At 33.3% G+C, this 27,872-nt stretch overlaps 1 protein-coding gene across 1 annotated transcript in view; it reads left to right on the top strand.

Annotated features, from left to right (window-relative positions):
• The window catches only part of SMCHD1 (structural maintenance of chromosomes flexible hinge domain containing 1), a gene marked incomplete at both ends in the record, with an annotated part of 136,842 nt that overhangs the window by 34,970 nt on the left and 74,000 nt on the right, over positions 1-27,872 (top strand). The window contains 15 exons of the mRNA XM_084252786.1: positions 41-207; positions 2,728-2,818; positions 3,693-3,903; positions 7,602-7,722; positions 7,801-7,984; positions 10,192-10,386; positions 12,977-13,090; positions 13,636-13,742; positions 14,951-15,033; positions 15,200-15,313; positions 21,286-21,363; positions 21,440-21,559; positions 22,812-22,956; positions 24,773-24,869; positions 26,824-26,896. Of these exons, the coding sequence (XP_084108912.1) occupies positions 41-207; positions 2,728-2,818; positions 3,693-3,903; positions 7,602-7,722; positions 7,801-7,984; positions 10,192-10,386; positions 12,977-13,090; positions 13,636-13,742; positions 14,951-15,033; positions 15,200-15,313; positions 21,286-21,363; positions 21,440-21,559; positions 22,812-22,956; positions 24,773-24,869; positions 26,824-26,896 (1,900 nt within the window). The remainder of the gene's footprint in view (positions 1-40; positions 208-2,727; positions 2,819-3,692; positions 3,904-7,601; positions 7,723-7,800; positions 7,985-10,191; positions 10,387-12,976; positions 13,091-13,635; positions 13,743-14,950; positions 15,034-15,199; positions 15,314-21,285; positions 21,364-21,439; positions 21,560-22,811; positions 22,957-24,772; positions 24,870-26,823; positions 26,897-27,872) is intronic.

The following is a 27,872-nucleotide window of genomic DNA, read 5'->3' as shown; positions in this document are numbered from 1 at the left end:
ATTTGTGCATCTAATTTGTTGTATTTACATTCACTCATAGCCTTCTGATTCTGTTCACATTACAAACGATGATGAGAGATTTCTACACCATCTCATCTTAGAAGAGAAGGAAAAAACCAGCTTTACTGCTGTGATTATCACAGGGGTACAACCAGAGCACATACAATATTTGAAAAATTATTTTCACCTTTGGACACGACAGTTAACGTAAGTATTATTTATATTTGATTCAGGGAATCTTACCCTTTAAGACAGGAAATATTAAAGATACATTGAAGCCTTGGCATGCTGCCTTGTTCCTGTCCTGTTTCTTTCACTTCAGTAATCAGTACTCTGATACTGGTGTTAATATGATTCTGTCTAAATATTTTTTATCCCGTTATGTATTGGTAATTATTTGAGGCATAGACTTTTGACACCACGATAAAATTTAAAATGAATTCAAAGTTTAGTAAATTTAGCACCATCAAATTTCCCATATGCCCCTTTTATGCCTTTTCTCTGTAACATTGGTCATAATTTACCCTTATTAAACTCTATATAATTTACGTTTATTTTTATCTACTTTTTCCCGTTGGAATCTTTTTTTTTTTTTTTTTAATGAACTGCTACATCCCTACATTTGCAGTTTCATAGTAGATGTTCAATGATGAGTGCATCAGATCTGTTAAAATTTTTAATATACATATATGCCTATATGATATGTTAGTAAAACTGAAAAATTTTTGTATATTCCAGGAAGACTTTTAGGGCGTTAGATAATTCCATTAGACCAAATTAGAGGAATATTTATTTAATGGCTCTTTAAGGTTTTTCTTGGTAGCTGTGGCCTATGTACTGGATTGTTTCCATAATTTGCATTAGCTCAGTTACTGAGTCTTGCAAAAAAAATAGGTACATCTGCATAAAATTCACATAACCTTAAAAAAGTATCTTTTTTAAAATTTACACATCATTTGAGAGTCTTTATTTTACACATCAGTATATGTTAATGGGTTAAAATTTTTTGCCTTTTATGGGAAAATAAATTTGATTTTAGAACTATTATTTTCTTCTTGAATATTGGTGTTAGTCCTATGATGTGATTTTTAAATAGAGCTTTCAAATTTTTAAAGTACATGTTTTATTAGCTATTTTACATTAATAATTTCTTTCACCTGAAGGAACTCAGTGTATATAACAAATGATTAAAGTACACTTTTGCTTTAACAAAGAATAACATAACTTTAGTCATTCACCCAAACCATTCTTTGAAAGTGTTTATGTCACTTTTCTTAATATGTGGTTGTAAAATTGTTGATTATGATGTTAACACTTTTAAGATGTCTGAAAAAAGAGCTCTAATGATTTTTCCGTTACGTCTTTTACTTCAGTTATTTTATGGATTAGCTAGGATACTTACTTTTTAAGTTAAATTTGCATTGGGCCTCCCTCATGGCGCAGGCGCAGCGCAGCACTGCGAAGCTGTCCGCAGCCTCTGTAGTGTTGGTTCGATCCCTGCCGGCCTCGGAGCAACCCACATGGCAAGCAGACCTCTCCTGTCTCGCCCACTGCTCCCCTCAGCAGTGTATTTCGTCATTCTGCCTGTTCTGTTCCCCACTCTGTCTCTGGTGAATCCTCTTACCCTCCTACTCATGTGGACTGTACCCCAGCTCTTGTATAAATAAAATAAATCTTTTAAAAAAAGATAAAAATAAAATAAAATTTGCATTTAGAAATATAAATTCCACTTTAGGAATAACTATAGATGTGATATATTTTAGCCTTGTATAATCTCACTGAAGTATAATCTTTTTAAAACTTTCATTAAAAATAAAGTAATAAAGATTTCTAAAATTATGGTTTTTGATGCAATACTCCTGGCTTTATTAGTTTTGTTTGCTTTGGGAATGTTGTGATAAAAGTGTTTCAGTGCTATTAGAGAGGAGATGAGTGTTATTATTTTAATTGAAACAGACCAATCTTTCTGCTACCCAATTGCTTGAGTCACTTCTAGAACATCTCTGATAAGTAGATTTATGATCTTTTAGCCTCTAGGTTTTTTTTTTGTTTGTGGTTTTGTGTGTGTGTGTGTGTGTTTTTTTTTTTTTTTTATGAACTGTGCTTCTTGGGCATGTAAAGTGTATGAGCTCTGAAGTTGGAAAGGCCTCAACTGAAATCTACCTTTCCCAAACTCTAGCTCTATAACGTTAAATTATGTAAACTCCTTGTGCCACAATTTCTATATTTATAAAGTTGACTCTATTAATACCTGCATCCTCAGGTTTCCTTTTACCATTGAGTAGGATACTAAAGAAGAAGAAAGACAAATATCAGATGATTTCACTCATGCAGAATGTAAAAAGCAAAGCAAAGAAACAAAACAAACCCTTGAGATCTAACCACAGAACTGTGGCTACCAGAAAGGGAGCCTAGTGGCATGGGAGTAAAGTGGGGAAAGGACCAAGTAAGCTATGATAGAAGATACTGGTGCTTTGATGGTGGGCATGGTGTGATAACATATGCATGTAGAGCTGTGAAAACCTGTACCTTAAGACTGTTGTGAATCAACGGTACCTCAATAAACATAATTAAAAAAAAATATTGGACATGGTAGATATTGCCAAATAGCAGTTATAATAATTGGACATAGTAGATATTGCCAAATAGCAGTTATAATATTTTTTGGTAGGATATTATGTGAACTATAATTTTATGTGAATTAAAAATTTTTCTTCTATACTTTAGGCATATTTATCATTACTATATTCATGGCCCAAAAGGAAATGAAAAACGGATGTCAAAAGAAGCTGGACCTTTCAACAACATTGATATTGAAGTAAGATAAAATCATTAAGTATCTGTTCCAGTTCCAAATGACTCAAGGAAAATCAGTTAATAATTAGACAGCTCTTCTGTCTTTTTACCACAGTACTTTGATAATATGATATTCAAGTAAAAGGAACCATTCCTAGACATACTGTTCTTGAACCTTTATGTACTATAGTATCTGATTTTTTTCTTCTTCCTCTATCTTCTATAGAACTGTGAGTTGTTGCTAAACACTATTTCTTAAAGCAGGGAGGAATAGGAGCATAAATAGCTTCCCATTTGTTCTTAGTTTTATGATGTCAAAGCAAGATTTAGTCGCATAGAACATACAAGTGTTGGGTTCTTAATATCCTTGCCCACACATTATAAAGAATTTCACTTGTTACCTCTTCCAAGAAACCTTGAATTAAATGTACTGATGACTTATCTGTCCTTCAGCACTGCTTTGCTCTTTCTTTACTTTCTATTTTTTTAGTAGTCTATACCTTAGTTAGATGCTACTTATAACTATTTAACCCATATATAAATATGTGTATTTTGTTATTGCTGGATGGCTATTCATATAAGTAAAATGTAGTCTTTGCCTATTCTGTTCTTGGATTGTAGCTCAGAACTAAAGTCATCACTGTAGAATTCAGGCTACTGGAGTGGGAGGGAGATGGTGAGAGCAAAGTGGGTAGGGGGGCACAATGGACTATAATGGAGGACTTTTGGTGCCTTGGTGGTGGGTGTGGTGTGGTAACATATATCTGAAGGGTATGGACTTATACCTCTAAAATACAATGTTGTATATCATTGTTACCTCCAAAAATACAAAATCCCCTCCCCCAAAAGTAAAGTCATCATAGAATTTAATTATTTTTGTTTTATTTTTATTTTAGATTTCTATGTTTGAAAAGGGGAAGGCACCTAAGATTGTCAACCTAAGGGAAATACAAGATGACATGCAGACGTTGTATATAAACACAGCAGCTGATAGTTTTGAGTTCAAGGCTCATGTTGAAGGAGACGGTGTAGTGGAAGGGATTATTCGCTATCACCCTTTTTTATATGATAGAGAAACTTACCCTGATGATCCATGCTTTCCATCAAGTATGTTAATCTTTTGTCTTAGCTACAAAATGTGAAGTTGTGATTTAGGATAGTGATTTATTTTCTTTAGTGATTTGGTTAACAATTATTAATAGTTGGGCATTTAAGCTTAGATAAATGTTAAAACTTTTTTCCTTATGCAAATCTTAAGTTGTAAGATATTTTTAGCTTTTATAATTCTTGATTTTTGTGTATTTTCACTTCCAGGTTAATAAAGCACTGACTTTGGGACGTATTACATATTCTTTTCTTATTGAGCTCTTTCCAAATTAAACTTTTAGTTATGTACTGCATATTAATCTTTTATATATTCTCATATTGTCTTCCTGTTATCTTTGCAGATACTTTTAAAGTTTTAAACTTTATATAGTCAAATCAGTGTTTTCATTATGCTTTCTGATTTTGTCTTGTAGAAGGTTTTATATGTCGAGACTATAGAAAGTTTCTATAGGCTTTAAAAATTATTTTATGTTTAGGTCTTTAATGCATCTGTAATCTTTTTTATGTGTAGCATGATATAGAGCTTTAACTTAATATTTTTCATCTGGGTATTTAGTTCCTAGTACCAGCCATTGAATGTTAAGACCTTTACAGTAGTTCAAAATACTAATTTTATAAAAATACTAAGTTTCTATTAGTACATAGATCTGAATTCTTGACTATTGATTTATTTTATATTTTTATTTTGTATTTTTATACATGAGAATGATGATCTTGTAGCTTTAGCACATACTGATATCTGTAGGAGATCAGCACTGTTCTTTTTGAGAAGATTCTTATTTCTTAATCTTTTACTCCTCTAGAAACTTTGGAATCACTTTATATATTTGAAAAATCTTAGTGGGAATATTGAGATTGTGTTGAAATCACAGATTATCAATATTAAACCTTCTCATTCAGAATGCTTCTTTATTTATTTATATATATATATATATAGTATGTGGGTTCTAGAGCGAGATTTCCTGTTTGAATCCTATCTTCATCACTTTCTGTTTATAAACTTAGACAAACTGCTTCTTGCCTTAATTTTCTTACCTGTACAATAGGTTATAATTAACAGTTCAATCCTCATTTGAGGGTTAACTAAGAAACTGCTCTAAGTTCTTAGGAAAGCACCCAACATTAGGTTTAGTACGGGCCCATACATGTTGTTACGCAGTGGCTCTGTCTCCTGTGATGTCCTGATCCCTTTTTAATTTGCCATTTCTAATTTTTGTATGCTTATGGACAAAAAGATAAAGTTCTATATTGATTAAGAACATGAATTAAGATCACGAACATGAATTCATCTAGAAATGATAAGAGAAATAAAAACTAGCAAGTTGAGTGATGATCAAAGAGGGTTTCCAAAAGTAGTGATTTGATGATTGGTTGGAACTTTTATAAAAGGTCTTCTTATGAGGTTCCCCCTCCCCTCCAGAGGAAGGCTTTGTTTGGGTTGGTGACTTAATGCCAGAATAATTGAACTGTTACTTTATCAGGATCATAGTGTTTGACCCTAATGTATCTGGATGTATGAAAATAGGTTACTAACAAATATCTATATGTTATAGACAATTTTGTTAATTGTACTTTCAGTGCTTTCTCACATGTTGCAGTTCCAACTTTATTACCTGAGTCTGATCTTTAGCAATTTAATAATTTACATAAAGTTAAATTCAGTGTTATTAATTCATTCAAACTATGCAAAATTGCTGCTATCTAAGATACCATAGATTTCCCAGATGACTTTTATGTGAACATACTGATTCTGGCAGAACTGTGAAACTCAGATACAAGATTCTAGCTCATTTGTTTGGTTGGGAATAGGAATTCTGCTATAGACAGGATTCTTTGGACATATGATTCTTAACTCTTTAAGTTTTATAGATTGTAATGGGGAAAATCAATATAGTCAAAATAACTTCTATCAAAAGTGGTGTATAAATTTAGCACAGTTCCCCTAAAATACCAACAATAGTCTTCAAAGACATTGAAAAAAGAATATTAAAACTTGTGTGGTGGGCCTCCCCTGGTGGCGCAGCGGTTGAGCTGCCCGCAGCCTGCAGTTCGTTCCCCTGTGGCTGGTGAGCGTCCCACAAAATAAGTGAATGAATGAATAAATAAAACTCATGTGGAACCATAAAAGGTCTTGTGTAGCAAAAGAAATCCTGAGAAAAAAAAGAGAAATATAGGTACCATAATATCTGTCTTTAAGCTAAACTATAAAGCAACAGTAATTAAAACAAAATGGTATTGAAATAGAAATACACACATGTATTAATGGAACAGAATCAAAAGCATAGGTAAACCATGTGTGTATTAATACTTAATTTGTGATAAAGGAGCCATGATCAAGCAATGGGGGAAGGACTGAATAGCTAGTGTAAAAGAATGAATTTGATTCACTCTATGCACAAAAATAAATTTTAAATGGATTTAGTTAGATACAAGAGCTGTAACAATAAAATATAAAGAAGAAAATATTGGTGCTAGATTTCATGACATCAACAATACATATGTTTAATGAGAGTCCATCCCTATAGCAAGAGAAATAAAAGCAGAAATAAACTATTGGGATTACCTCAAAGTAAAAACTTAGACAGCAAGAGAAAATATTAGTAGGTTTAGAAGATATTGAATGGGAAAAAAAGTTCACATAATTACATAAGTGACAAGGGATTAATGTGCAAAATTAAAACCTTATTCAATTTAACAATGAAAGACAACCCTATAAATAAATGGTCAGACAATCTGACCAGTTGACCAAATTGGATATCCAGAGGCAATGAATAATGGAAAAAATGTTCATCATCACATTTAATAAAAGACATGCAGATTAAAACTACAATGGGTTATGATCTCACACCTATGAGAATGGCATGTTTTAAAAAGATCCCCAATAGCCTGTATAGGACGTGGATAAAGAGGAACTCTGTTGCACTATTGGTGGGAATGTTAAGTGGTGCAGCCATTTTGGAAAATGATACTGATTTACCTTATACAACTAAAAATACAAATAAACTTTGACCTGGCAACCTCACTCTCAGACATTTATCCAAGAACATGAAATCATCAACTCGAAGACTTATATGTTCTATAATGTTTATTGCAACACTATTTACAAGAACTAAGACTTGAACCTCCGTGCCTGCTGATAGTGAACTAGGTCAAGAGGATGTGATATATACACAGTATGAAATGCTATTCAACCACATAGAAAAACAAAATGTTGCCATTTATGGCAGATTAGAAAGTGTAGTAAAGCAAGTCAGTTAAAATATTGGACATTTACGTAACAGAAAATTCGACAAAGGAACATATTTATAAAAACTAGCTGACACTAATAAATGAAGAGAGACTTCTGAGATTAAGAGGGAGTGGGTAGGAAGAAAGGTCAAAGAATATAGGGATGGTGGGGGGAGGAATATTACAGGATAGCAGCTAGCGTAGTACTCCTAAGAAAGATTGATTAATTATAAGTAATTACGGACTTTTAAAGGAGAGTGTGATACCACTTTGGAAGTCTTCCTTTCTAAAGGTAAACTAAGCTACTTTGAGGCTTTATAGAATGAACTGTGAAAGATCATCTGAGTGTTTTGTTACCTTTTCTTTGAAGCAACTAATATTTCACATGCAGATATTGATTTCTCAGTGATGAAAACTGCAGATATGCCATACCAATGAAAATTTTGTTCTACATATTTCTTTGCTTCTAGAGTTAAAAGATGAAGATGATGATGATGATTGTTTCATACTTGAGAAAGCAGCAAGAGGAAAAAGACCAATTTTTGAATGTTTTTGGAATGGACGGCTAATACCATATACATCTGTTGAAGAGTAAGTTTTGATTTTTGCTGAAATTACATTGTTTCATAACCTAATCTTTTTACTAACTAATATTTTGTTCTATTCAAGCTTTGACTGGTGTGCTCCTCCGAAGAAGAGAGGGCTTGCACCAATTGAGTGCTACAACAGAATATCTGGTGCATTATTCACTAATGACAAATTCCAAGTCAGCACAAATAAACTGACTTTTATGGATCTTGAGCTAAAACTGAAAGATAAGAACACCCTTTTTACAAGGATTTTAAATGGACAGGTATGATTTTAAATATCAAGTTTTGAATATTTGCAAATGATCTATTTTAAGTAAAGCAAAAGTCATTAATACTGTAGATTTATGCTGATAATTATGGACACTGATAATTATGGGCACTTTCAAATTTAATCAAAAGAATAAATTTTTCTTTATAGGTATTTTTGTGTTCACCAAGATTTCAAACTGATTAGGCCATGTTTGGATAATATTTACCAATCTTTTTTAGATTTTAGTATCAAGACCTTCACATAAGAATAGAATCTGCAGAAGCATGTCCATTTGATGAGAGTATATGAGAACAGTTTAATCCAACACATGGTTATGTTTATGTAGTAATAACCTAAATGCTTAATTTTATCTAATCTAGAGGATAGAATTGCGGTAAAATTGTAATACTTTGGGCTAAATGATGGTTTGCGATCATTCAATATTAAAATCCATGCATTGATTGATAGAAGAATGATACACTTTTAAAAAGTTAAATGAAACTGGTGTACCTTTGTTTTACCAAATACCTCAGAAACTGACTTGATACTATTCTTTCAGCAATTTAATATTGAGTTTCCAAGAGATAGAAGAACATTTTTTGTGTGAACTTAGAATTGCTGGGCAGTAAATAATATATAGCACATAGTATTTATAGTCACTTTTCCCTACAAGATGTTAAAATTCATTTTACTGTTAATAAAAGATTAGGAATCATGGAGATTAAAATACTTTTAAAGAATTTTCTGTTGAGAAAAGTCTTATTTGCATTCAGTTATAATACACCTGGAGTTTTATATTATGGTATTATCAAACTTTTATTGAATAATTTGGTCTTTCTAGAAGTTATCCACAATGGGTTCTATTCCTTTTTTACCTTGTAACATTAAAATATGTATTTCTCTAATTTTTGAAAATTTCAAATACTCAGAACGGTTGAAAGAATATTGTCATGAATACCTACATACTCCTCTCCTAGATTTTCATCTTGGCACATCTTTAACATTGTCCTTTGACACATTACCAAGTTTTTGGAGTAAACCGTCTGGTAATTTGGTTGTTTGATAGTGAAAACTGGAGGTTTAAGTTTTAGCTTAGAACAATTTTTTTCTAATACAATGAAGTGCAATAGAAAAATTTGGTTGGCAGAGTATATCATTACTAGTTAATAATTTTAATATCTGTCAGATTGTACTAACAGCGGTGGTTTGCTGATTAAGGAAAGAATTAGTATCTGGGAATAGGATTTCCTTAAAACTGCATAACATTTTCTTTAGTCATTACCATGTACATGTATTTCTTAATCAAGTAACTTTAAAATTAATTTTTTTGTTTTTAATGATTATGGTATGACTCTTCTAACTGCATACTGCAAAAACTTAATCTGAAATTATTTTTAATTTTGCCCTATCTTTCTTTGGAAATGTTCTGTTGTAGAGTAAGGTGTGTAGGAAGAAATGAACTGTAACTTTATGCATTGTCTTCTTTGAAAGCATTTAACATGAAGATTGTTTCCTACTCAGTATCCTAAAGATAGTCATGAAACAAATAATGCAGCTTATGTTTCAATATAATATCTCTGTCCTGTTTCCCAGAAATGGGAGTTATTAAGCAGTGGCATGTTTTCTTATTATTAGAAAATACCTCATTTTGATTTTGTGATTTAATTTCTTTGAATAGTTAAAAAGAAAAATGTGCATTGTAGAGCATATTTCTCAACCTCTTTTTCATTATTAAGGAGACTTTTTAGTCTATTTTTTCCCTGTATCACTCCCCCAATGACATTTTAATACAGTAGATATGCCATATTTATGCTTATGTACTCTGTGTGTGTATATCTATGCTTAATACATAAAGAAGATTTTTATTTTCCTGTTGAGAATATTCATGGTTTACAGTGAGAAGGCTAGTTTTCCTTCTTCTGGACTAACAATGTTGGTCATGTTTTGGTGTATCCTAAAGTTTAAAGCAAGGAATGGAAGCTTTGTTGTTGGTACTAACCACTGAGACCTTGGTACCAAGGATGAGACCAAAATTTTCCTTTCTGTAGTAATGCTTTTGTTAGAAATCTAACATTGTATGGAAGAAAGATCCAGAAAAATATTTTTGGGTTTTTTTGGGGGGGAGGGTCCTGGGGGGTGCTAAGTTAGAATGAATGGCAAGTGTCTATTATATTTTTTTCCTTGTAGCTATATTTCATAGAATGTTTAAACATTTTACAGGAACAACGAATGAAAATTGACAGAGAATTTGCTTTGTGGCTGAAGGACTGTCATGAAAAGTATGACAAGCAAATAAAGTTTACACTTTTTAAAGGAATTATTACACGTCCTGATCTTCCTTCTAAGAAGCAGGGCCCTTGGGCCACATATGCAGCAATAGAATGGGATGGAAAAATATACAAAGCAGGACAACTGGTAGGTTATACTTTCTTAGATTCAGTTTTTAGGATTTTAAACTGTTACATGTGTTTTGAATTTAAACAGCAACTAGAAGTAATGTATGTATTGACTCCATAGGAGCCAGAAAAGAATCAAAGGGCCAAAATAATTTTAATTACATATTTTAACTTAGCATCTTTAACAACCCTATTTATTACCAAATTCTCAATTTGTAAGGGTTTTATTGTTTCTTGCACTAATCCTTATTTGAGAGCCTTAGTTTTTAATATGTGATATAATGAGTTTATACTAAAGTTTTATTGAGTACTTGCTGCTTGTAAGTTACTGTGCTCATTTACTGCATTGTGGAGCATGTAGCATTCTAGAAAAATGTCTTTAAGAATGTTATAGCCTGACATATGAAAAAATGTTCAACATCACTTGTCATCAGGGAAATGCAAATCAAAACTACCATGAGATACCATCTTACACCAGTGAGAATGGCACATATTAAAAAAACTAGCAACAACAAATGTTGGCGAGGGTGTGGAGAAAAAGGAACTCTTCTGCACTGTTGGTGGGAGTGCAAACTGGTCCAACCACTGTGGAAAGCTGTGTGGAGATTTCTGGACCTACTAAACATAGAGCTTCCATATGATCCAGCAATTCCACTCCTAGGTATTTACCCAAAGGACACAGAAACATCAATTCCAAAGAACACCTGCACCCCTATGTTTATAGCAGCACTGTTTACAATAGCTAAGCTTTGGAAACAACCCAAATGCCCAAAAATAGATGACTGGATCAAGAAGATGTGGTACATATATACCATGGAATATTACTCAGCATTCAAAAAAGATAAACACATGCAATTTGCTGCAACATGGATGGCGCTGGAAGGGATCATGCTCAGCGAAATAAGCCAGAAAGAAAAAGAAAAATACCGGATGGTCTCACTCATAGCAGGAATCTAGAAAACTTAAATAAGGGACCAGGAAAATGAATATAAGAAAGTGAAAATCAAAATCAACAAAAAACTATGAACCAGAGACACTTTTAGGGGGGCGGGGGCGGGAGGGGAGGGATTGGGGTCAGAATGGGGGGGCTGCAATTGTATGGGGAATATAACAATAAAATTTATTAAAAAAAAAATAAAATGATCTAACAAAAAAAAAAAAAGAATGTTATAGCCTGAAGCAAAGCAAAGATAACTGAAGCATAAATAGTAATAGATAAGAAAGGGATAAGAGGCGTGAAAAGGGAGGATGAGTAGTGCTTTGACAGTTTATAGTAGAGAGGTTTTTGACTTTGGATCAACTGTGAAAATAGAATAAATCATGAAATTCTTTAAATGAAATCTTTAGTCTTGAAATCATGAAATCCCAAAAGAAGTGGCATTTGTATAGATCTTGAAAGAGATGGAGATGCAGGTTTATATAGATAATTACAAAGGTAAAAGTGTCCATTCTCTCCAGAGAGAGAATGTTTCATAAACATGAAAGTAGTCTTCATAAATCTGAAGCTTTGAAATTAAATACCCAAACCTAAAAATATTGGGTGTAACTAGAGCACCTGACTTTCACAGCATTTTGGGGATAGAATGACAAGAAGGAACTGGCAAAGCAGAATAAAAGAGATAAGCTGGAAAGATAGAAAGATGCTAGGTGAATACAGTATTCTCAAAGTCATGAAGAGTTACAAGAAAGAAGCGATCATCAGTTTTGCCTTGTAAACTATGCTTGTGCAGCGCAGTGCTTTTTCGGGGAGGTAACATGGAGCATAGGCCAAGACATGGGTAAGTGTAGGAAAAACGCGTTTTAGAGTTGCGCTGTCTTAACCATTGTTTATTTGTGAAGGAAATAGTTCAGAAACAAGACTAGGCTTGGGTATAAACTGTTGTAGTCATTATTGGGAATTTCTGAGTGGGACTTACGGAGATGACTTTTCAATTTTTCAAGGCCAGTAAGGAAAAGAATTATAGGGAAATTTTCAGGTAATGCATGAAAGAAATAACTTCAGAGTTTGGAAGTCACTGTAATTTTTTTTTTTTTTAAGATTTATTTATTTATTTATTTATACAAGCATTGGGTACAGTCAGAAGCACGGGAGGGTGAGAGAATTCACCAGAGCCAGAGCGGGGAGCAGAACAGGCAGAAGGACCGAAGTACACTGCTGAGGGGAGCAGCGGGCGGCAGGAGAGGTCTACGCGCCATGTGGGACCCTCGCCCTGTGGCCGGGGATCAAACCGGCGCTGCATAGGCTGCAGGCAGCTTCGCAACCCAGTGCTCAACCACTGCGCCACCGGGAAGGCCCGGAAGTCACTGTAATTTTATGGGAAAAAGGTTGTAGGTAGTTTGGCATTCATAATAATTAACATTAAATGTGTTTGGGACCTTTTTAGACAGGCATTTTTGTATGAAAAGTGTCTCTACAAAGATATGTGAAGAATAAGAGAACTACATCAACATAACTTTTATTAGAATGTTAGTCCTTTTATCATTAAATTTTGTAAGGCTAGATATTGAATTTTTTCCTTGTTTATAGTAGTTCTATGAAAATATAATGTAAAATCTGTTTCTCTTAGTAAATATTAATACTAACACCTTTTTAAAAAAATAAATATTAGGTCAAGACAATCAAGACACTTCCTCTCTTTTATGGAAGCATAGTAAAATTTTTCCTTTATGGTGATCATGATGGAGAAGTATATGCCACAGGAGGAGAAGTTCAGATTGCAATGGTAAGACAGCAAAGGAATAAAAAAACATTAAAATCTCTTAGTATTCCCTACTTTTGCTTTAATGTTGAAATACAGACACAGTATTTTATATTTGCCAGCATTAGATTTTTCCATCAGATAAAGTAGTGTTAGCATATTTGATGTTTTATATTTAATATTTTTCATAATCTGTAGAATTTAATATGCATATATGCAGTGTTATACAACCATATATATATTATTGCTTGTTATCACAGTACATTTCTATGGTGCACATTTCCTTCAAGGCTCATAAACTAGTATACTTTGGAGTCAGAATTCTATTTCAAGAATGAATAACTCCAAAACTGTAGTGTGTTTTATCCCAATACCATGCTCTTATCAATATTTGAATGATATTTAATTAGATATAAGGAGGTTACATGAAATGGAATATAGTGTAATAATAGTTATTGCAATTATATGCTCAATTAGTATAAAATATATTTCTTTGGAATAAGTAATGTTTTTATTGCAGCTATATTTGAGTAGTTTTGAAATGAGTATAAATTATTTTACTTATTCAGGAACCTCAAGCACTATATGATGAAATAAAAACTGTGCCAATTGCAAAGCTGGATAGGACAGTTGCTGAGAAAGCTGTAAAAAAATATGTAGAAGATGAAATGGCAAGGTACGTCACATATCAAGATGATTAATAAAAATAACCAAAAAAATCAAGAGTGATTGTAGTGTTTTTAACTCTTCTTGATTGTCTTACTTGTCTAATGGGCATTTGTAGTCTTAGAGTGTATGTTCTAATGAGCATTTTGCCTTTAAAGACTTTGAAAAATGGGCCTTCCTAGTGGCGCAGGGTTAAAAAAGTCTCAGCTCTATCAAGCTATCGCCAGCCACTGCAACATGAGTTTGATTCCCCCGCCAAGGAGACCTCTCCTGTCTCGCCGGCTGCCCCCTTCAGCAGTGTATTTTAGTAGATCTGCCTATTGTCTCCCCATTGTCTCTGGTGAATCCTCTCACTCTTGGAACTCTGGCCTACACCCTAGTTCTTGTATACATACATATATACATACATACATACATACATACATACATGATCTAAAAACAAAATCTTGGAGAGCTCTAGCTATGTAAACAGAATTCTATATTTGTTTTATAGGAAAAGGAAATTTTATATTCTGATTGTAACTACTACCAGCACTGTTATTAAGATATGTTTTTTTAAAGGAGGTAGAAAAACAAGTCTGGCTGTTATATTGCTAATAAAGTAGTAATTTTCATTCTTACTGAATCTCCAGATTAATGTTCTGTTTTAGCGTTTATGCTATTCCCCAAAGGTAACTAGAACTGATGATGAATAGAAAATCGGGCCTCCCCGGTGGCGCAGCGGTTGAGCGCTGGCTTGCAAAGCTGCCCGCAGCCTCTGCAGCACCGGTTCGATCCCCGGCTGCTCCCCGGCCACCAGAGGAGGGTCCCACATGGCGCGCAGACCTCTCCTGCCGCCCGCTGCTCCCCTCAGCAGTGTACTTTGGTCCTTCTGCCTGCTCTGCTCCCCACTCTGGCTTTGGTGTTTGGTGAATTCTCTCACCCTCCCGCGCTTCTGACTGCACCCAGTGCTTGTATAAATAATTAAAATAAATCTTAAAAAAAAAAACAAAAAGGAAAGAAAATCACCAACAGTGGGCAATTCCTGGCTCTTAGTAACAAAAGAGATAAAAGTAGCCACAGCAATAAGGAAAAAAGAATTTTAGATTATTAATGTAGCATTTCAGATTTAACTTTAAAAATGTGTCAGAGATAAATATTAAAAAGTTTCTGATAACTTTCATTTAAGACCATAATTTACACAGTTCATGAAACATTAATACACTGTTTTCATAACAGGCTCCCAGATAGATTGTCAGTAACTTGGCCAGAAGGAGATGAATTACTGCCAAATGAGGCTAGACCTGCTGGAACACCCATTGGTATGTTTTTTGGTTGGTTTTTACTAATACCAGAAAATATTTTTCTTGGATCTTACATTTCTAATATATAAAAGAAATTGGGAAATTAAAATACTGTGTATAATACACATGGTAGTATTTTTTAGGTGTAACTAAGACATTTTTTTTGCAAATTTTGCATTTGCAGGTGCATTAAGAATTGAAATACTGAACAAAAAAGGGGAAGCAATGCAGAAACTTCCAGGAACAAGTCATGGAGGGTCAAAGAAACTCCTGGTTGAGCTCAAGGTTATATTACACTGTAAGTGAACTAATTTGATCTTTAATATTGTTCTTAAATATGGAATATGAATTTTAATATCTTCTTATAATTATTGATGACCCAGCAATCTGATAGACACAGTGGATTTGAATAGTTGGAAATTTCATGTGTCATGAATAATCAGATTTTGTCAGTTTTTTTATTGTGGTAAACCATATGTAACAAATTTGCTATCTTAACCATTTTTAAACGTCAAGTTCAATGCCATTAAATACATTCATATTGTTGTGCAACTATTACCATTCTCCATCACCCTAAGTTTTCATCATCCCAGATTGAAACTCTAGTGATAGCATTCCCTTATTCCCATCCCCCGTTCTCTGATAAACTCTGTTCTACTTTCTGTTTCCATGAATTTTACTACTTTGAGTATCTCATATAACTGGAATCATACAGTATTTGTTCATTGTGTCCTGCTTATTTCACTTAACTTACTATCTTCAAATTCCATCTATGTTGGAGTGTCAGAATTTCCTTACTTTCTAAAGCTGAATAGTACTTCACTCTCTGTGTATGCTACATTTTATTTATCCATTAATGCATCAGCAGACACTTGGATTGCTTCCACATTTTTAGCTATTGAGAATAATGCTGCTATGTACATTGATGTACAAATGTCTGTTCTTGTCCCTGATTGCAGTTTTTTGGATGCATGACCAGATGTGGAATTGCTGGATCATATGGTAGTTCTATGTTTAATTTTTTGAGGGACTGTCATGTATTTTTCCATAGTAGCAAAAATGGCAGCACCATTTTACATTCTCATTAGCAATGCACAGGGAATATGTATTTCTAATTGATGTGTGGTTTTGATTTGCATTTATCTAATGATCAGTGAAGGTTAGCATTTATTATCCAGGTTTTAGTTCTTAAATATAGTTACTTGATCCTTTTGAGTGAATTTTTATATACGTTAAATTTTTCTTTTGGATATAAAAAACTTCTGTTGTATGGGAATATTCAGTTGTCAAAAAGACCACTCTTTCTCCAGGCTTGACACTTGTCAGAAATCATTTGACCATATATACATACAAGAGTTTTTTATTTTTTTATTTTTACATCATTGTTCATTTTTAAACAATATTTGCTTTTCCCCACCCCCTCGGGTGTAGTCTCCATAGAATTTTTTTTACCAATGCACCCGTGCACCATCACCAAAGTCCCCTGTGCTCCTCCCTCCCACCTTCTGATCCCTCTCCCTTCTCCTCCCCTGCAGTATGAATAACAGTACAAAACACAACAAAGCAAAAACAGATAATTATACAAGAGCTTTTAAATTTTATTTTAAATGAAATATTTTGTTTTACATCCTTGTTACCATTTTGACAGTTTAAGATTTCTTCCCTTAGGTGTGGTCACTGTAGCTCTCTCAAAACCAAAGTACCCATAGTCATTGTGCTCATCCCCACCCTCCTGGATATGCCTCAGGCTGTGGTCACCTTTCAGGGTTTGTTATAAAGTTTGTCTTTGACCCTTTAGTTTCTCTCTCTTTCACATGTAACTGGCATTATCTGGTATTTATCTTTTTCCTTTTGGCTTATTTCACTTATATTCCCTTCTAGCTCCATTCATATTGCTGCAAATTGCATGCATTTATCTTTTGGGATTGCTGAGTAGTGTTCCATTATGTCTGCATACTACATCTTCTTGATTCACTTATCTGTTTTGGGGTACTTAAGTTGTTTCCATATCTTGACTATTGTAAATAGTGCTGCAATAAGCAAAGGAGTGCAGGTTTCCTTTCAAATTAGTGTTTTTAAAGAACTTTGGGTAGATACTTGAGAATGGAATTTCTAGGTTGTATGGCAGATCCATTTTTAGTCTTTTGAGGAACCACCCCACTACTTTCCCTAGGAGGTAGACCAGTCTGCTTTCCCACCAACAGTGTAAAAGTGTTCCTTTTTCTCCATATCATTTCCATCACTTGCTATTTTTATGGTCTTTATAATATGGGCCATTCTCACAGTTGTGAAGTGGTATCTCATTTAGTTTGCATTTCCCTGATTATAAATAATGATGAACAATTTTTCATGTGTCTGTTGGCATCTGCATGTTTTCTTTGGAGAAGTGCCTATTTAGCTCTTCTGCCCATTTTTTTTTTTTTACTGGGTTGTTTGTTTTGTTGAATTGTATGAGTGCCTTGTGGATCTTCAATATCAGTGTCTTACAGGTTTATGATGTGCAAATAATTCCTCCTATTCATATACAAGAGTTTTTCTCTGGACTTTCTGTTCCATTGGTCTGTATGTCTGTCTTTCTGTATCAACCTGTTTTGACTATAGCTTTGCAATTTTGAAATCAGGAAGTGTGAGTTGTTCAACTGTGTTCTGTTTCCAGATTTTTTTTTTCTGTTGAGTACCTTGAGATTCCATATGAATTTAGAATCAATTTTCTGTTTCTTTAAGAAATGGCATTGGAGTTAGGATAGGATTTATGTTGAATCATCAAATCAGTATTGTCTTCTTATTCCATGAACTTGATTTTATATCTTGCAAGTTTGCTGAATTTCTTATCTCTAACAGTTTTTTTGGTGTTGTTTTTAGGGTTTTCTACAATAAGATTGTCATCTAGAACAGAGATACTTCTTTTCTTTCCAATAGGAAGTCCTTTCGCTTTTTCTTTTGCATTATTGCACTGGTTAAAACTTCCAATACTGGAAGTTGAATAGAAGTGGTGGAAGTGGGCATCCTTTCTTATTCCTGATCGAATAGGTAATGCTATTAGTCTTTAATTTTTGAATATGATGTTAGCTCTTAGCTAACACCCAGTAGTTCTGCAAATATCCACACATGCTCTAACCCTGTCTCCTCCTTCTACTTTGTCACATTTCATTTCCATCGTCATTCACTATACTCCTAATCAAAACTCTTCTTTTTATTCTCATGCAAGCCAGTTATTTTCACCTCTAGACATTTGCATGTATTTCATACTCTGCTAAGACTTGTAAACAGCAAGTTTTTTTTTTAAGATTTTATTTATTTATACAAGCACTGGGGTACAGGCCAGAGGCGCGGGAGGGTGAGAGAATCCACCAGAGACAGAGCAGGGAGCAGAACAGGCAGAAGGATGGAAATAAACTGCTGAGGGGAGCAGCAGGTGAGACTGGAGACATCTGCCGCACCATATGGGACTTTCCCTGGCTGGCTGGGAATCGAACCAGTGCTGTGGAGGCTGCAGACAGCTTCACGGCCTTGCGCTCAACCCACTGCACCACCAGGGAGGCCCAACAGCAAATTTTTAATAAGCTCTTTATTTCTCAGGTTTCAGGTTTTGTCACTTTCTGATAGAGGCTTCTAATAATTACAGATTTTTTTCTATTTTTTGTAGTTTCACATTCATTTGTATAACTTACATTTTGTTATTTCTTAAATGTGCACTTGCTCTGTAGAACAGAATTGGAAAACCATTAGGTTCTCAGAAAAGTCATTAGGCATTTTTGCTTGAAAAACATAGAAAAAATACATCATGGCTTCTGACAACCCAATATTTGTAAAGGAGCAGGTAGTAAATATTTAGGTTTTGGGTGTTTGATTTCTTTATGACAGCCACCTGATATTGAATAAAAACAGCCATGACAGTAAAGTGGTCTGTGGAACCCTTGGTCTAAATGATAGAAATATCGGGAAAGCAAGGATAGTGTTAGTATTTTTGAACTTGTCTGGCACCTACTATAAAGGAGATAATTAACAAGTATTTGTTGAAGATATGTAAACCAAGAAATTTCTTGAATTTTTTTTTCCAGAGAACTTCCGATGATTGTTTACTGTCTAATTTCCATTGCAAATTTATCATTGCAACTTTTAAAATTATGAATGAAACAAAACCTATTTCAACAATTATTATTTTGTTTGTACTTGCTTCATGTAGTCTTTTTTGTGATTGTTGAAACTCACATGCATGCATCTCTAAAAACATGTACATTTTCAATTATCACAGTAATTCCATGATTATATATATTACCCAATCTGACTCATTGCCCTGATTTTCTAAAATGATAACGTTTTGTGCATAGGTAGTGGGGGAAGTTCAGGCACATGTGTGTGTTTAGTTACTGTATGTCTTTTTAACTGTTTGTCTTTTTGAGTCTCTTTTTTTCCTACAAATCCCATGCTAATAATTTGCTGACAACAACCACTTGTTTCACATATTTCTCTTTGTGTCCTTGGGATGTCATTGAAGTTGTTCCACTCTATACTCTATTTCCAGAAAACTGAGTTAGCTCTAAAACTGAGTGTATTTTAGGTTCACCTTTTTTTCATCAGTAAAGCGTGAATCAATACTTCATATAGCTAATCTATGCTCTTATGGTATTGTATCAAGATTTACATGATGTCTAATTCTTCTTCATTAGTACTGCTGGGATAGATCATTGAATTTACATGACTCATATGATTAGAGAGTTCATTTACCCATTAACTAATGATTTCAACCATTAATGACTTTTGCTGGAGTTAGTTGGTATTCAGCAAGGTGATTTTTTTTCCTGATTCTTTTCATTCCTCCCTAATTTATTATCCAGAATTCATCTGTGAAAAATTTCTTTTATTAGGATTATTGTTTTACTCAAAAAAAGTTTTGTAGGAAAAGCAGTAAAAGACTTAATTCTTTTTGATGACTCACAAATTACCAGACTGGAATTGGTGCTATACAATAATGGCCACTGAGCAGTTTTGGTTTTTCACAGTGTTTTTATTAATTTATGTTATTTTTTATATTTATATATTTTATTTAATCACTATGATTTATGTCTTTCATAGTTTTGCGTGTTAAAAGTCTTGATTTTTAACATTATTTTCTTTATGCTATATTTAAATAGTTTCAAAACAGTGATAACCGATATAATTAATGACTATTGAATTAAAATTGACATCTTTGCCATAGTGTTAGTCTTTAGAACATATTTGTTATAAATGGTAAAAACTACTTTAAAGTCGCTTGAAATAATTCTCTTTTTAAAAAGTGTTCATATCAGGGCCTCCCTGGTGGCGCAGGCAGTTGAACGCAGCGCTGTGAAGCTGTCTGTAGCCTTTGCAGCGTGGGTTCCATCCCGGCTGGCCGGCGAGAATCCCACATGGCGTGGCAGACTTCTCCTATCTCGCCCACTGCTGCCCTCAGTAGTGTATTTCAGTCTTCCTATTCTGTTCCCCGCTCTGTCTTGGGTGAAACCTCTCACCCTCCTGCACATCTGGCCTGTACCCCGGTTCTTGTATAAAAATAAATCTTTTAAAAAAAAAAAAAGTGTTCATATCAGATACTTGATTGTTGCCTTGTTTTAATTCTATTTTTTTGAGTATTTAAGCCATTTCATAATTCCAAAGTTAAAAATAAACAAGGAATATTTCAGAGAAATTATATCATCCCTCTATTCTGTTTTTTTTTTCCCCCTTCTTTTGGTAGTAATTTTAGTTTTACATTTATCTTTTCTGTTTTTCCTGCTATGATGCTAAGCAAAAACAAATGTATTCACACTTTGTCTTCATTACAAAAAAGATAGCATATTTTATTTACGTGTGTGTGTTTGCTCATTTTTTTCTTTTAACAATAAAGCATTCAGTTTTCAAGATTACTTTGTGGACTATGAATAGAATAAACTATGCTATTTCAATCTTGAAAAAACTTAAGGAAAATTCTCATTCTGTTACTGGAATCCAGGGGTTAGTTTTTGTTTTGTTGGTTTAGAAAATTATTTTTAATATAAAGATTATATTCTTTCTTTGTACCAGGTAGACTTATTTACAGATGTACTTTTAAGAATTGAAATAAAAGAATTTTGATGAACTTAATGAGTAAAATTTCATTGTGTTATGTTTACTTACATAAAATAGCTTTGGAACTCTTCCAAACCATTTTTAAAAATGTATAACAAATAAAGATACTTGCATCATTATGACATTTCATATTCATGTTTTGTATTCCGTTTCTCAGACTTTGTATGTTTCTTTTTTATTAAGCTTCAAGTGGAAATAAAGAAATCATTTCTCATATTAGTCAACATGGAGGAAAATGGCCTTACTGGTTTAAAAAAATGGGTGAGTTATTATTCTGAATGTATGAAATTATATCAGTGTTACATTGACCTGATTTTTAATTTCTTAATTTGCCTAGAAAATATTCAAAAGCTGGGGAATTATACATTGAAATTACAAGTTGTATTGAATGAAAGTAATGCAGACACTTATGCAGGAAGACCACTACCATCTAAAGCAATTAAGTTTTCTGTTAAAGGTAAGGAGAACACTAATATATAACTATTTGCTAAAGTTGGCATTTTAAGTCAAGGAAAATAGGTAATTCAATGAAAGATGTTTGGCCAAATGTGTAACCATCTTAATCTTAAAGTGGCTTTTTTAAAATTGTGCTTGATAATCATATTCCTTCTCAGTTTTTCAAGACATACTTTCCATTGTTGTTGGCAAAGTCTAGAGCTATTCTAATTCCTGACCTTTGCATGTGAACTTCCCTTTCACCTGCCTTCTAACCTCCTCCGATCTAACTTCTTACCCAGTTCCTGAATGTTTGGAAAATCTGTTAACATGTTGGATCTCTTGACTAAGATAAGAGCATTCTTTTTCTTCTTTCCATCTGTTTTCTTCTTTTACTTTATGGAAGTTTCCCTTAATGAATGACATATTCTATACTTTCTATTGAATTTTTTCCTTTATGTTTGCTTTGGTACTTCCATGTTCTCTTACATGAGTAGTCATTGTACAATTGAGAATTTAGTAGTTCATTTGAAAGCTTTTATTTGTTTTTTGTTTTTTTTTTTTTGTTTGTTTTTGAAAGCTTTTATTTCTTTTGGGACTAATTTGAGAATTTTTGGGTTTAGATTGTGCATCTCTTCTGGTTTTTATTGCCCATTGTACATTATTTGAAAAACCTGTTCATTTGCTGGTTCAAAGGATTGGTCCTTATTTTGAATTACTCTGGAGGCTAATTGAAAAGTAAACTTCTGGACCTCATGCTCAGAGTTCTGACTGTCCAAAGATGTTACAGTGATATCTGAAACAATTATACTAGAGACAACACTTTGAAGACCATTGGCTTAGAGGAGGTTTTACGTATTTTGGGTTTTAATACACTGTGGTACATGTTGTAAATATTTTCTCATATAGAGCTTCTCTTTTAACTTTGTTTATCTAACAAGCTATTTTAAACTTTATCAAATATATGCTTTTTTATCTGTTGAGTATTGTATTTTGCCTTAATTTTTCCTTTAAGAACTATGATTATGTTCTTTATTATATCCCAATAATTTTGTAATTTAAAAACATGTTTATCTACCTCTAAAATTTTACTTTAATGTATGGTATGAAATAAAGGTCTAATTTTATTATTTCCCCAAATGAATCATAGATATAATTTCTGCACAGATTTAAAATGCCTTCTTGTCATAATTTCCTACATATAAATGGTAAGCTACAATGAATTTTCTGACTAAATTAAATAATATGCTTTTCATTTGTACTTTTTTTTTAAGAGGGTAAGCCAGAAAGATTTTCATTTGGTCTTCTGGATCCTCCTTTTCGTGTTGGAGTCCCATTCAACATCCCTCTGGAATTTCAGGATGAATTTGGTCATACTAGTCAACTGATAAATGATATTCAGCCAATTCTTGAAGCAAGGTAATTTGAAAAATTAACTTGTATTTGGCTATTCTTATTTGCTAAGTATTTGCTCTTTTTTAGCTTAAATTATTTGTATATGGTTGATGTCAATATTACCATTTTAAACACTTAATGGATTTTATGATTTTAGAGGGTTTTACTTAACTCCAGGCTGTCCTCTGTCTACAGTGTTAATTGTTTCACTAAGGTTTATGTTTTGATTGAATTTACTATTAAAGATACTTAGGTAAGACTGATAGTTCTAGCTTACTCTTATTTCTTTTTACAAGTGTGATACTGTGTCTCCTAGCAATTTTGTTATTTTATTGCTGCTTGCATAAAAATTGCAGCTGTTAAAGCCTAGTGGTATTTTCTACTAGTAGATTTTTAACTAGCTAATGCAATTGTTTTGTTTTCAAAACCATAGGAATTATGTCTATACCTGGACATTTGAGTCCTTCCTTAGAACTCGCCTTCATTTATCAATAGTAATGTAACTTTAGAGTGCTATGGTTAGCTAATATTAAGAAATAATCCTTAGAAACTTAACAGTGTATCCAGTGATATATAGTCATGTGTCACTTAATATTTCTGTAATTGACACTACATATACAACAGTGGTCTCAATAGACTATACCATCTAGGTTTTGTGTGATTACATTTTATAATGTTCAAAGTTTCAGAATTTATCCCAGACCAGGTATCTCTGATACTAAGTCTTGTATGACTGTAACTGAGGGAGTTCATTATTTTCCATTACTTCTTTTTGAGGTACCTAGGGAGAAACTCATGATCAGTTTATACAGCATGAGTGCTAAGTCAGTGTTTCCTTGCTTTCGCTATCAAATTGTCTTTTTGGGCCCAATTTTTAATGTATGCTTCTTTAGTACTAGAATAGTAAAGGAAAAATTGAATACTTAACAATGTTAAAAAATAAAACATTAGCCTTTTGGACAAAACTGCCATCTTCCAGTAAGTCCCCAAAATGACCAACACAAAGGAAAAGAGGAGCGGCACCAACTGTATGTTCTCTAGACCTTTTGCAAAGCATGGAGTTGTTCCTTTTGCCACATACATGTGAATCTACAAAAAGGGTGATATTGTCGACATCGAGGGGATGTCACATCACAGGGCTTTACCTAATATTGCCATTCAATTTAATAGGTGCCTGAAATTCTTTTAAATTCCATTGGATGAAAGATTTGGAAGAATATGTGACAACATTAAATTTTTTTTTCAAGATTTATTTATTTGTTTATACAAGCACTGGGTACAGTCAGAAGTGCAGGAGGGTGAAAGAATTCACCAGAGCTAGAGCGGGGAACAGAACAGGCAGACTGACATAATACGCTGATGAGGGGAGCAGCAGGCGCAGCAGGAGAGGTCTGTGTGCCATGTGGGACCCTTGCCAAGGGCCATGGATCAAACCTGCGCTGCAGAGGCTGCGGGTAGCTTCACAGCCCAGTGCTCAACTGCTGCACCACCAGGGGAGGCCCTATATGACAACATTAGAGGACATCCATGAACCTGGTTTCTCGGAATATTTCGTTTTCCTAGTCCTGCATGCATTTGCTTATTTCCTACTTTGTGCTTTTACTAATTATATATGAAGCTCTACATTATATATCTGTTTATCATTTGCAGTTTTTGGAGTACTAGTATTTGTCAATATTTGTTGGATCATTTTACTTTGTAAAATAATTTCTTGGGCATTTGCTCCTTTCAATTATTTCTTTAAAAATAAGTAATTGGCATATTTGAAAACAAAACACATTTGCAGCTTGCTTGTAGGTAATGAAAGGGAAGTTAAATCTCTTATTTACTTTTTTCCTAGTGGTTTATCTTTACATTATGAAGAAATAACTAAAGGACCAAGTTGTGTAATTCGAGGTGTTACAGCTAAGGGTCCTGTAAACTCTTGTCAAGGCAAGGTAAGCATTGTACATAAATATTATAATGCATGTTTATTTCTTAAATGGTAAAAATATAAATTAGGAATTTAAAATTAAATCTATTTTTGTTAAAAGATGACAATAATCTTGGGTTTTTAGAAATTAATCAAGGTCATATTACCTGACTTAACATTTACATCAGAAAAATCAACAACTCACTGCTATTAATTGTAAATATTCAGTAAATATTTTTCAAATTTCTGTCATCTTTATGTCAGTTTTCACATTCAAAACTACTTTTTCAACACAACTATGCAGTACTATGGTTCTTTCCTCCAACTTTTTTCCATTCTTTTTTGAATATTTTTCTTAGAACAAAAACAAAAATATGAGAAACAGCTCATTTATATAAACATTGGGTTTGATATTTGGCTAAGGGAAGTGTTTTTGGAAGAAGAAAGTTAGGTAAGATAATAAAATAAACTCTAATAAGGTCATTTTTCAGTTAGCTATATAAAGCAGCTAATAGATTTATATGACTAAAGAGGACATTATGGCTAGTAACTTAAGTAGTATGTTTCTTTGTTTTGCTATATTACTACCTTCAAAATAATTTAAAATTTCCCTTTCAAAATAACGTTTGAAATACAGCATGTGAATTTAAGCATTATATACTGTACTACAAAGATTTTCAGTTTTTTTTTTTTTTAGAGATTATTTATATAAGCACTGGGTTACAGTCAGAAGCGCGGGAGGGTGAGAGAATTCGCCAGAGCCAGAGCAGAGAGCAAAACAGGCAGACTGATGAAATACACTGCTGAGAGGAGCAGCGGGCAAGCAGGAGAGGTCTGCATGCCATGTGGGACCCTCGCCCGGCAGCCGGGGATCGAACCGGTGCTCCAGAGGTTGTGGGCAGCTTCGCAACCCAGCGCTCAATTGCTGCACCACCGGGGAGGCCCAAAGATTTTCAGATTTTAGAAAACTTAATTTTGCAGTAACTTGACAGTTGACCCATAAACAACATGAATTTGAACAAACATTGGCCCACTTACATTTAGACTTTCTTAACAGACATTGTAAATTTTGGGTATCAATAAATACAGTACATACTGTAAATGTATTTTCTCTCCCTTATGATTTTCTTAATAACTTTTTTCTTCTGTTGTAAGAATAGAGTAAGGATGATCCTTGAGCAATGCAGAGATTACAGGTGCCAACCTCCTAAGTAGCCAAAAATCTGTGTATAATGTACAGTGGGTACTGTATACATGGTTTTCACATCCATGTAATCAGCCTATTGATATTCACAGTTGATTGAATCCATGAATACAGGCAATGTGAATTTAAAAAAATCTGTGCAAGTGGACTAGCATAGTTCAAGCCTACATATATGTTTAAGGGTCAACTGTATATAAATGTACAATATACAAAATATGCATTAACATGTTTGTTAATAAGGCTTCTGCTAAACAGCAGGCTATTAGTTCAGTTTTGGGAGAGTCAACTTAGAACATGGAATTTTGAAAAGGAAAGAATTGTAGTTTTGGGAAAGAGTTTCAAAGAAAATATATAGGGCTTGTGTGTGGTCTTCACCAAACTGCCTGTTAGCATCTTATATAGCCATTGTTTATTTATCCAAACTAAGAAATTACTATTGTTACAATACTACTAATAAAGACTTTATTCATATTTCCCCAGATTTTCTACTAATGTTATTTTCTATTCCTGGGTCTAATCCAGAATACCACATTGTATTTAGAGAGTTCTGATTTTAGTTTTTTCCACTTTACTACTTTAAGAAGCCATGCCTTTTAAATTTGAAAGACTTGTGTCTAAAAATGTAATTTAAGGCATTCTTTCACCTCCATCTTTTAAATTTATATATATTTTATTTATGTATGTTAATTTTAGTCAATATAAAATTGCTGAGTAGATTGCTATAATGGTATGAAAATGAAAAGCAAAAATTAATTTTAATATCTTTTTTCAACAGAATTTTAATCTGAAGGTAACTCTGCCAGGTTTAAAAGAAGACTCACAGATTTTGAAAATTAGATTACTACCAGGTAATATTATTTTTAGAAATATTCCTAATATTTATCTTTTGTATAATACTCGTATCATAATGTACAATAAAACCTACAAATTAGCATGTATTTTCATTTGATTGTGGTGTATTGAAAATACATTGGAACGTCAAACATAACAATGGCAGAAATGACCAATTCAATAACAGGAAAACATGTAGGAATTCTTTAGGGAAGTTTGAAAAATAATCTTGGGAGAAAAAATTTTTAATATAATTTTTTTTAATTTTTTTACATCATTGTTCATTTTTGAACAATATTTACTTCCCCCCACCCCCCTCAGGTGTAGTCCCCATAGAGTTTCCTTCACCAGTGCACCTGTGCACCATCACCTCAGTCCCCTGTGCTCCTCCCTCCCTCCCTCTGAGTCCTCTCCCTCCACCTCCCCTGCGGTATGTCTCTGCTTTATAATTGTCCGTTTTTGCTTTGTTGTGTTTTGTACTGTTATTATTTTTTTTACACTGATGTCTTACTTGGTTCCCCTACATTCCTGCTGTAAGCGAAACCATTCGATGTTTTTCTTTTTCCTTCTGGCTTATTTCACTGAGCATCATTCCTTCTAGTTCCATCCACGTTGCTGTGAATGGCATGAGTTTATCCTTTTTGATTGCTGAATAATATTCTGTTATGTGTATATATGCCACATCTTCTTGATCCAGTCATCTATTTTGGGGTATTTTGGTTGTTTCTAGGGAGAAAAAATTAAAAATGTATTTTCGAACTATTCTCTGGGACATGCTTATTAGGTTTATATTAGACTTGGATCAGCCCTTATTGCTTGTGGTCTAACTGTAATTGTTTCATATTTTAAGAAGAAAAGAAATTTTTCTCATGCATTTGTATTGTTAATTTGATAATGATTTATTAACTTGAAAATGAAGTTATATTTACATAGGGAGGTAAAGCTGGTTAATTGAGAGGAAATCTAGTAGAGTTTCAAAGAGTATTCTGTGGA

This window comes from Talpa europaea, assembly GCF_964194135.1.
Source record: "Talpa europaea genome assembly, chromosome: 13".
Lineage (NCBI taxonomy): Eukaryota > Metazoa > Chordata > Mammalia > Eulipotyphla > Talpidae > Talpa > Talpa europaea.
This window is presented reverse-complemented; position numbering and strand designations above follow the sequence as displayed.